Source organism: Pseudorasbora parva, chromosome 2 (assembly GCF_024679245.1).
Source record: "Pseudorasbora parva isolate DD20220531a chromosome 2, ASM2467924v1, whole genome shotgun sequence".
NCBI classification, from domain to species: Eukaryota; Metazoa; Chordata; class Actinopteri; order Cypriniformes; family Gobionidae; genus Pseudorasbora; species Pseudorasbora parva.
This window is the reverse complement of record NC_090173.1, coordinates 46,091,014-46,102,906: the sequence shown is the minus strand read 5'-3', so window position 1 is coordinate 46,102,906 and position 11,893 is coordinate 46,091,014. Positions and strand designations below refer to the sequence as shown.

Below are 11,893 nucleotides of genomic sequence, written 5' to 3'. Positions count from 1 at the left end.
TGAGTTTTTTTGAGAAAGTAAAAATGCAGAATGTTTCCTGTGATGGGTAGGTTTAGGGGCAGGGGCAGTGTAGGGGGATAGGATGTACAGTTTGTACAGTATGAAATCCATTACGCCTATGGAAAGTCCCCATAAAACATGGAAACACGACATGTGTGTGTGTGTGTGTGTGTGTGTGTGTGTGTGTGTGTGTGTGTGTGTGTGTGTGTGTGTGTGTATACTATAATATATGCTATGATAATAGGCCTAGGCTATATGCACACTGTATATTAAAAAATAAGCAATAACAATACAAATACACAACATTTTCACTTTTATTGTCTTTTTTTCCTTGCATCAACAAACATTTTCTTAACATGCTTACAGATAAACATAATTTAAAACATCATAGCCAAAGAATGATGCACAATCACTGTCTTTCTATTAAAGTCCATCTTTTCATAGTTATATTTGTTTGGATGGCAAGAACAAGTCCGATTCATATTCACCCTAAAATCAAAAGAAACGAATACGAATTCATATTGAGCTAAACCATTTTAGGGTCATTTGAACTGGTCTACCCGTGAGAAGCTTCAGCACGTGCATCCACACTGTGAAATCACCGGGTAGTGCGCGCGAATCCACGCGCAGCGCTTGAGCCCGCGAGAGCCCTGATGGCAGTGCCATCGGAGGAGCGTGACGCTCACGGACTGCACCGGTTTACAAAACATCCCCTCCGGTAAAGATCAAGAGCGTTCGGTCGAGCACTGTCCTTCTTTAACGTATCGCGGCCAGAAACGCACGCCCAGATCTTTCCACATCGACAGCACCGGGCACTGGGTGTACGACCACAACCACCGGCGCACCCTGCGCTCCGTTTTCGGTGCTACTTTAAGACCAGTGAAATCCAGATGCTGAAATTCACGGGGAATCGGTCCGGCGAGACTGATATCGTCCTCTCGCGCAATGACGGATCCGTTACCTCGCGTCGGTGCAGCGATAGAAGAGAAAATAGGGTCAAAACTGCTGCCAAGTTTCCGCCGTAGCAACCGAGGGGCTAAATCCCTCTCTCCCGGTTCCAGCGCCGGGTCAGGGTCCTCGTGAAGGTCCGGTACTGGCAGGTGGTCGCTAGGGGACGGGCGCACGCGCAACTGAAGCTGAGATTGCGCGAGATGAACGGTGAAGGACAAACAGAGCACGAGCACAGGAGAAGACTTCATTTTCATTCAGATCAAGAAAAGTTTACCAAACGTCCGATTTTCTGGAAGGAAGTTTAACAAGCGAAACCTGTTTTCATTGGTTTTGGATCGCGGCTCTTGGTTACAAATAGGCCTGGTTTGCGAAGAGCAAATCATTCAAACAGTATATAGCCTACTACACTGCTCTACAAATGACATTTCACTCTCAGGTATACCTAATGAACAGGTTGGAGACTTTTAATGGGAGACTATAGGCTACTCATCTTTGATAACTAAAGCCTGTCTCTGCTGAATGGAGCTTTAAATTTGGAGACGCCAAACGCGTCATGAGTGGTGCGGTGCGCACTTGCGTCGCCCCGCGGGTGTCACACATTACAACTACAACACTCTCCCACGGGTGAGATGCGACCCATGAACGCCAAAACTGAATACATGTCATTATTAATATTGATCTCAAAATGTACTACTATATTTTTAATAAAAGTTGTATAACATTAGCGAATGCATGCACTGTAAACTAACATGAACATTAACATTTTTAATACTACCAATAACAAAGGTTATTAAATGCTGTAAGAATAATATTACTCACCGTAGTTAATGCATTAACTGTTGTTTACAAATGAGGCCTTATTGTAAAGTTACCATTTGTTTATTAATATTTTGTTTGGACCCACTTAAGCTACTATGCACTTACTGGGTACCTACATGTTTTTACATTGTACTTTAAAAGTACCTGTATGTAATTACATCAGAAAATAATTTCTGCATTTACGTTTCTAATTAAATTGCTGACATTTCCCCTACGCCTAACCCTACCCTTAAACTTACCAACACCACCACACCGGTCTCTAACTTTACCCGTAGTCCACCTCAATATCAGCAAAAGGGTTTTACAATACAATAGAAAGACAAATAGAACATTATACTTATTTCTTTTATGTAAGTACGTAGTAGTCAAGGCCACCTTATATAAATAGAGCCCTTTTGTTTTATTTTAGTTAATGATAAAAACCTGCAACTCTTCAAAAGCTGAAGGTTGATGCTCAACAATGTGCACAGAATGACGTAAATTCAGGTTAATTAATTACACCGACAGATTTCCAGGCTCATTGAAGCACATTTGTAGTTTGCTATTGATGTTAAACAGGTCTGACACACAAATACTTTAGATTCCCTAATCTTGACTGTGAAACACTAAAGGTTTGACCGTCTGTGTGACGGCGATGATGCTCTGCCTTCAAGTTGACACTTTGTCACACATTGAATGAATGACGCATTTTATCACTTTAAATTAATCAATTAGCTCACTTCTCAACCTCTGACCTTTAACGAGCACCGAGTTTATGCCTTAAGGATCTACGTCAGTGACACCCCCTTATAACACACATACACACACAATAAACACATGCACAAACACACACCTCACCCACGCTTTATAATACATCTAATCATCAGGTCAAGCATGCCAGCCCATCGCAGCCTTCAGTAAGGTGACACTTGATCTCGCAGATGAAAACAAACAACACACATGCATAAATATATACATGAATACAAATATATACTATATTGGAAAGCCCATAAACAATACGGAAAGGGAGATCATATTAACATGCTGACTTCTAAGGATATTAACATATGATAATCCCTGTACTCTCAAAATGTATTTGATAAATAAAAATTATAAACTGATGGTTATTCCTGATTAAATTACTCATGTCATTAGAAAACTATATTTATTTTTAATATGTTCTACAAGATATTGTCATATAATCATGTCTTCTGAAACATACAGTATTGTCTTTGTTTCAGGGAAGTCATAGCATTTTCCAACATGACAATGGCAGACCACATAGTGCATCAATTACAACATCATGGCTGCTTGGAAGAAGGATCCAGATACTGAAATGGCCAGCCTGCTGTCAAGATCTTTCACCAATAGAAAACAGTTGATGCATCATAAAGAGGAAGATGCGACAAAGAAGACCTAAGACAGTTGAGCAACTAGAAGCCTGTATTAGACAAGAACGGGACAACATTCCTATTCCTAAACTTGAGCAACTTGTCTCCTCAGTCCCCAGACATTTGCAGACTGTTATAAAAAGCAGAGGGGATGTCACACAGTGGGAAACATGGCCTTGTCCCAAATTTTTTTTAGATGTGTTGATGCCATGAAATTTATTCTCAGTTTAAACATTTGATATGTCATCTATGTTGTATTATGTTGTAATAAAATAATGAAAGTTGAAACTTCCACATCATTGCATGGAATTGGAGTTGTAGATATTTTAATAAACAAATTTAATTAAAGAATTACTGATATCGTTTAACAAATGCATATTTTTTATGATAATTTTTTACATTTTAATATTTTGTTCTCCTTTTATCCTCTCAATTGGTCCTCCCCTTGGTTAATCTGAACACCTCAGTTATAATTATATATTATAGAACAATGTTCAAAATATTGTTGTGTTCACCAATGATGCTCATAAATTAGTTTGTAGGTGTTTCAAGCATCTGGCTCCCATTTACACAAACTTCAAGACAACAGCATAACCTCAAATACTCTGACGCGTTTTTTTAGTATTGAAGAGAGTTTGTTTGCTCAGTTTTTCTTAATGTGTGGTGTTGTGAATGTGAGAACCATGCTGTCGACATAGGTTAGCGATCAAGGGAAATGAAAGTGTTTGTTTGCCCTACAGGGATGTTCCTAACGGTAATGACGCAGGTGTGAGAAGCTTGTGTCTGAGGGTAAAGCCAGCAACTCAAATCTGTCCTTTGATATTAATAAGCCCCCCCCCCCACACACACACACACACAAATACAATGTGTAGCCTCACTGCATACAGAGTGGGTAAGATACGGTAACCTGTGCTTGACATTAGTGCTAATAGCTTACAAACCCACACAAGTGAATGAAAGGAAAAAACCCTTTTCACACCATTCTTTGTAAACCCTAGAAATGGTTGTGTGTGAAAATCCCAGTAACTGAGCAGATTGTGAAATACTCAGACCGGCCCGTCTGGCGCTCGCATGGCGATCACCATCCCACGCTCAAAATTGCTTAAATCACCTTTCTTTCCCATTCTGACATTCAGTTTGGAGTTCAGGAGATTGTCTTGACCAGGACCACACCCCTAAATGCATTGAAGCAACTGCCATGTGATTGGTTGATTAGATAATTGCTTTAATGAGAATTTGAACAGGTGTTCCTAATAATCCTTTAAGTGAGTGTGCACATATATATATATATATATATATATATATATATATATATATATATATATATATATATATATATATATATATATATATTAAAAGTTGTTAAAAGTAGATTTTTTTATTATTATTGTAAATAGTTTTTGCTGTATTTTGGATCAAATAAATGCCGCCTTGGTAAGCAGAAGAGATTTCTGCAAAACATTTAAAAAATCTTACTGGCTGAAACTTTTGACCGATAGTGTAGCCTATGTTAGTATAATTTCCTTCACATTCATTTAATTCATTAAAAAATAATACTGACGCGAAGTATGAGGAGATTTAATGTTACTGGACACAAATAATAACAGTGTAATTTACTGTTGCTTCAACTATACAACTTTTTATTGTTTTACAAATATATGAATAAATGTGTAACATGTTGTGTTTCCCATTTGACTGTATATTCAATTGTATTATTTCCTTCATGTGCATGTTGTTACAAATAATAGGCTACTTAGACACAGAGAATGTGACATACCTGTAGTATGCCACGGTAGTATATTTACATTTTTCACATTTCAAAGAAAAATAACCATTCAATACAAGGCCTTGAACAAATGAAGCATGTTTCTCTGAATGAAAACAAAAAGGACATTTATAAAATATTTCTAAAATAATAGGTTTAAAACGCATTGAAATGACTCATCATGAATCAATACACTGATTTATAACGTTTGAAACTTTGAAATCGCACACTACAGTTGCCCTATTTGATTTGGCTTTAAATTTGTAGACAAATCTAGTTACACAATGTTTCTTGCATACAGAATCTGTTGAACATGTTATACCAGCTATTGAAATAGGCTGTCACAAATAAAAATCTGCTGTTATTGACACGCTTTTAAAAAGCATATGGACTTACCATTACACAACATCTATAATTCACTATTTAACTGATTTGAACGAAAATTAAATACATTACTTATGAAACAATGTTTCATAAATTAAACAAATATACGTTCTAAGCGCGTGTACTTTGGCCACGCCTCCTCATCAGCTGACAGCGCGCGTGACACACTGGCTTCACTGACTTCCTACGGAGCACAATCGCGGGGACCAAATCATAGTAAAAGTATGTGAATTAACGGTAAGTGTTTATGAAACTACAGCCGGTGATCATATGCGTGCCGTCATGCTCCTGTACCCGCCAGCTGATGAATGAATAGCTCGGTTCGGTTCTTCCTGTGTGTTTGTTTACCGTCTGCTGCATCATATAGTAACGTTATGATCAAAAGCAAAGCTTGATGCTTTAAAATCGGTGCCATTGTGTAGGCTATAATAATAAGAAATAATAATAATAATAATAATCACAATGCAACTGTTGGCAGAACTAGTTGTGTTGAGCATATAAACATGGCAGGTTTCTCACAGGAAAAACTGTTTAAAACTGTTCAAAGTTAAATATTGTGTCATAAAAACAGATAAAATGCGTTCAAAAGGGCAATGTTCGTTAGTTCATTGTGTTTTATGGAGTTCAACCCTTTTAAAAGTGGATACTAAAAAAGAGCACATTACAGTTGTTATAAACGTATATTGTCTTTTATACACACACACACACACACACACACACACACACACACACACACACACACACACACACACACACACACACACACACACACACACAACCGGTCAAAAGTTTGGAAACATTACTATTTTCAATGTTTTTAAAGAAGTCCCTTCTGCTCACCATGCATTTATTTAAACCAAAATACAGCAATGCTGTTAAATATTTTTAAAATTTAAAATAACTTTTTTTTCTATTTGAATATATTGTAAAATGCAATTTATTTGAATTAATTAATTTCAAAGCATCATTACTGCATTCTTCAGTGTCACATGATCCTTCAGAAATCATTCTGATATGATGATTTGATGATCAAGAAACATTTCTGATTATTATCAATGTTGAAAGCAGTTGTGTGCATTTTTTCTGGATTATTTAATGAATAGAAAGTTCAAAAGAACAGCATTTATCTGAAAATATAAAGCATTTGTAACGTTATAATTGTCTTTCCTGTCACTTGATCAATTTAATGCATCCTTGCTGAATAAATGTATTCATTTAAGTTATTTTCCAATTTGTATTTAATTTTTTTTAATTATTCTTACTAACCCAAAACTTTTGAATGGTAGTATAATGTTACAAAAGCTTTCCATTTAAGGTACTGTTCTTTTCAACTTTCTTTTCATTAAAGAATCCTAAAAAAGATTTTACATAACTGTTTTTAACATTAATAATAATCATAAATGTTTCTTGAGCAGCAAATCATCATATCAGAATGATTTCTGATGGATCATGAGACACTGAAGACTGGAGTAATGATAATGAAAATACAGATTTACATCACAGGGACAAATTGTATTTTAGCACATATATTCACATAGAAAACATATTATTAAGAAAAAAATAGTTATTTTACATTTTAATAATATTAAAAAATCTTACCGTTCTCAAACTTTTGACTGGTAGTATGTATATATATATATATATATATATATATATATATATATATATATATATATATATATATATATATATATATATATATATGATCTAGTCTACTTTAAAGACCTTGCATTTCTGATTCTCTTCAAAGGGTGTTTTAAGTGTAGGGGTGGGATTTCGGGAGAGATGCCGTCCAACAAGAGTGTCTCGGATGCCCCGATCACACAGTTTGTGAACTGTAGGATCCTGAAGGACCACAGACTGCAATGGTAACAGATTTTAAATATTGTCTACAAACCTCTAATTTCTTTACAATTATAGCTAGGAAAGGAACCAGGTCCAGATTCATATGCATTCTCACATATTTGAGCCTAACAGACAGCTTTACAATCTCTGTTAATACTGTTAAATTTTAGATAGTATGTATCATTATTTTATTTTTGATGTAATGATTTGTTTCAAAATCAGATTATAACACCGTGAGCAAAGACTTCTATATGGAATCTGTATTTCCGACATTGATCTTGAGGGTATATCTGTGTTTGTAGGGAAGACCTGTGGGTTCGTGAGGGCAAGATTTTGAACCCGGAGAAGCTGTTCTTCGACGAGGAGGGTTTCGCGGATCACAAAGTTGACTGCGAGAGTAAAATCATTGCACCTGGATTCATAGATGTACAGATAAATGGTAAACAACACATATACATGCATACAGTACATTTGCAGAAAATTTTCAAACCAGCATAAGACTAATGTAGAAGTACACGACAGGTTGCCATTGTTACAATCACCAGCTTGTGTAAAAATCTCTGTGTTGTAACTGATATCTTGCGATACTAAGCTCCTCGTCTCTTCACACTCATAGGTGGATATGGCATCGACTTCTCCCAGGCCAGCAGTGACATCAGAGGGGGCGTGGCTGTTGTGGCCAAAAAGATTCTAGAACAGGGCGTCACTTCCTTTTGTCCCACTCTCGTCACGTCCCCACCAGACATATACCATAAGGTACAACCTATGCACCAAACACTGTCCTTCATTATGCTTCAGATGCTCAACCGCACCCACAAATACATCGCTGTTCATTTTCCTTCCGGTTTTATTAAACCTGAGACTGTATCTAGGTGTTGGTTCTATGCATTTTTTTTTGTAAGTCGCTTTGGATAAAAGCGTCTGCTAAATGATTAAATGTAAATGTATGCGCTTATTGGCACTTTTTGATGTTTTCATCTCTTGCATCTTCAGGTTCTTCCTGGAATATTTAAACAATGTAGCCAACATTATAATTTAAATGTTTGGGGTGGGTAAATTTTTTTTATGTTTTTGAAAAAAAAGTCTCTTATGCTCACCAAGGCTGCATTTATTTGATCAGATGCACAGTAAAATCTGAAATCTGAAAAATAAAATATTTTTACAATTAAAAATAACTGTTGTCTATTGTAATATATTTTAAAATGTAATTTATTCCTGTGATCAAAGCTGAATTTTCAGCATCATTACTCCAGTCTTCAGTGTCACATGATCCTTCAGAAACCATTGATATGATGATTTTATTATCAAGAAACATGTATTTTATAACATTATAAATGTCTTTACTGTCACTTTTGATTATTGAATGCTTAATTTCTAAAAATAAAATAAACAAATTCTTGCTGACCCCAAATTTTCGACCGGTAATGTTTGTTGTTTTAATGAAGTGCCTAGTATGAAAATGCATCATGTGATTTGATTTCAGTTCAATCCTCATCACACAGCTTATTTTGCCTCACACTTAAAGATGAACAGTGGCATCGTTTGCATATATTTAGCATTTGTAACGTCGCTGTCTTTCTCTCCACAGGTCATTCCTGAGCTCAGAGTACAAGATGGAGGCCCTGAAGGGGCAGGAGTTCTAGGTAAGATTCACACAGACCTAGTAAAATGTCTGAAATCTTTACAGGTTCTGTATGCATTTATCTTATTACTGTAGGGTATAACAGGACTCAAGGCTCCTTTTTTTACTGCAAAATTAGTTTTGTTGTATGTTTTTCCACCTGTTTGTTTCAGGTATTCACCTAGAGGGGCCGTTCATCAGTGAAGAGAAGAGAGGCGCCCACCCTTCGAAATTCCTCCGCACTTTTAAAGCCGGGGGCGTGATCGACCTGATGGAGACCTATGGCCACTTAGACAATGTCGCAATGGTAACTCTTGCACCAGAACTGGCCAATAGCGCGGATGCAATCCGTGAACTGTCAGGAAGAGGCATAACGGTGTCACTGGGTACGTACGTGTGTAACAGGTTTTCTCAGGCTTTATTTTTGCCAACAAATTTCCTCCAGGTTGAGCATTTCCAAAGTGCTTCTCTGTCCAGGTCACTCTATGGCTGATCTCTCTCAGGCTGAAGAGGCTGTGCAAAATGGAGCAACATTCATAACACACTTATTCAATGCCATGTTGCCTGTTAGTATCACACACACACATTAATGCACATACATAAGGACATTCAGTAATTTGCAGTTATTTGCATACACGCATAGTGTTATAAGTTTAAACACTATATTCCTGATACAAAATGTTGCAAACAAATAGATTTAATAATCTATAAACACAAACAAGCATACCATGAACGAATATGTATACCAACACACCAGGTATTTAACATTTTCTTTTGTTAGTTTCATCACCGGGACCCAGGCATTGTGGGATTGCTTACAAGTGACCGTATTCCACCAGGCCGGACGGTTTACTATGGTATGATCGCAGACGGGATACACACACACCCTGCAGCACTGCGCATCGCCCACAGAGCTCATCCCAGAGGTATTCATACACAAACAACACACAACCACAAATCACCACAGGATACTGTACCTATAATACATTGCATGCATACATTTTGAGTGAAATGCGACCCTCTCAGGTTTTCTTGTATGAATGTAGTTTATTTGTGTGTAAGAATTGAGTTTGTGTTTGTGTGTGGCAGGGTTGGTGTTGGTCACCGACGCTGTAACAGCGATGGGTCTCCCTCCTGGCCGTCACACACTCGGGCAGCAGCAGATTGACATCCAGGGGCTTCACGCATATGTCGCAGGTCTGCATCGTTCTCCCTGCTTTCATTCTATGTGTCATTTGTATGTATCATTTCAGCATTTGTTCAAAAGATTGGGGTCTATACGATTTCTTTTAAGTCTCTTATGCTCATCAAAGCACCATTTATTGAATTAAAAAACTGTAATATTGTAAAATGTTATTACAATTCAAAATAGCTTTTTTCTATTTTAATATATGTTAAATTGTATTTTGTTCCTGTGATAGAAGCTGAATTTTCAGCATCATTACTCCAATCTTCAGTGTCACATGATCCTTTAGAAATCATTTTGATATGATTCTTTAATTTTTGTGTAAACTGTGATATATTTTTTTCATTTTTGATGAATAGAAAAATCAACAGCCTTTATTTATAATATAAATCTTTAGTCACTTTTGATCAGTTTAATGTATTCTTGCAGAATAAAAGTACTCATTTATGTAAAAATAAACACTTTTGTGTAGTTGCGTAGTATTTTGGAAGATATATGTGTTTGCTGTAGGGTTATATATTTAATGTGTCTATTATGTTGTATAATGCTTTGCACAGAATTATTTTTCTGATGTTTTCTTATTTTTTAATATGATTTTTATTGAGAAATGCTTTACAAGGTATTAATATTAACTTGTCTTATTAATATAATGTTTGTAGTTGTTGTAGTTCACGACAAATGTCTATTTGGAGATAGTATAGTGTATTTTACTCATTCATTCATGATTTCAGGCACTACAACATTGAGTGGCAGCATTGCAACCATGGACATGTGTGTGAGACACTTCAAAGAGGCCTCAGGTCAGTGTGTTTGTGTGTATCAAGTATGGCGTGTTCGTCAGTCGTAGTGTGTGTGTGTCATAGATGCTTTGTATTTCTGATGTGTGTGTGTAGGTTGTACCGTCGAAGCCGCATTAGAGGCGGCATCGCTGCATCCTGCTCAACTGCTGGGCATCAGTCACAGGAAGGGAACGCTGGAATACGGCACAGATGCAGGTATGAACTTTCAGAATTGATTTTCGGTCATTCATTAAACTTGCGTAGATCTTATGCAAAGCTGTAGTGTGACATGCAAATGTGTTTAATGCATCTCAAAGCACTGGCACTTTGCTGTGAGTGCCCTATGTTATCAGATTGCCTTTGGTAGAGAAAAACATTCTAGAATGTATAAAGATCTAGTTGCTTTAATGATGATTAAGGTAAATGCATTACAGTGGCCACTGGATCGATGGCATGTTCTCAATAGTGTTTTTTTTTTTATTTAAGTCGACAGAAACGGAAGTTGAAATAGTCTTTTCTTCCCAGTTGTTTATGTATATCTAAGTGAAACGGATTAAATGTTGACTTTAATTTGAAATGGTTGTTTTGTAGATTTTGTAGTACTTGATGACACACTGACAGTCAGGGAAACCTACATTGCTGGACAGCAGGTCTGGAGGAAGTGACATCATCTTGTGGACTGTCTTCCTGTTTTTTTTTGGACTTAGATCACCAAAAAGACTGAATGCAAAAACATCATTATTCTCTCAATTAATATAATTGATTAATCTCTGAATATAAGAACTACTGCATTTATATAAGCACTATTATGGTGACATGATTCATGCTCATGCTGCTGTAGCTGAATGCATCATAGGGATATTTCAAAATGAGACAAAAATCATTTTATTTTGTCTATGGATATGTTTGTGTTGCTGTAAAGTGCAGGATGTCAAACACAAATCTCACTGGTTCAAATATGAAAAATTGAAATAATCTCAAGGGTATTTCCGTAGTAACCTACACATTTGAATGCTTCCAATCTAACTGATTCCAATGTTCTGTTCATCTGTCAGCATTTCTAAGGTTTTATCTCATTTCTTTCAGTATAATAATGTTTCTTTACAAATAAACTGTTTTTGTGTGAATGTGAAAGATGCATCTATGATAGATGTATTAAAGATATACAACTTA

General features: G+C 36.3%; 2 protein-coding genes across 3 annotated transcripts; one reads left to right on the top strand and one right to left on the bottom strand.

The window, feature by feature from the left end:
• Positions 1 to 428: 428 nt before the first annotated feature.
• On the bottom strand, positions 429 to 1,520 carry nog5 (noggin 5). Its single transcript, XM_067429031.1, is given in 1 exon segment — positions 429 to 1,520. A coding segment is annotated over 1 exon segment (633 nt). The 5' UTR covers positions 1,206 to 1,520; the 3' UTR covers positions 429 to 572.
• A 3,900-nt stretch (positions 1,521 to 5,420) lies between these two features.
• Positions 5,421 to 11,893, top strand: amdhd2 (amidohydrolase domain containing 2). 2 transcript variants are annotated; one of them, XM_067429028.1, is made up of 12 exons: positions 5,421 to 5,526; positions 7,040 to 7,157; positions 7,437 to 7,573; positions 7,751 to 7,890; positions 8,723 to 8,777; positions 8,929 to 9,141; positions 9,233 to 9,321; positions 9,537 to 9,681; positions 9,845 to 9,952; positions 10,673 to 10,741; positions 10,835 to 10,936; positions 11,312 to 11,893. In XM_067429028.1, exons 2-12 carry the CDS (start codon positions 7,075 to 7,077, stop codon positions 11,383 to 11,385), a joined length of 1,215 nt encoding a protein of 404 aa, XP_067285129.1. In that variant the 5' UTR covers positions 5,421 to 5,526; positions 7,040 to 7,074; the 3' UTR covers positions 11,386 to 11,893. The 2 variants fall into 2 exon arrangements, with proteins under 2 accessions (XP_067285129.1, XP_067285130.1); XM_067429029.1 differs by having other exon boundaries at positions 5,466 to 5,511.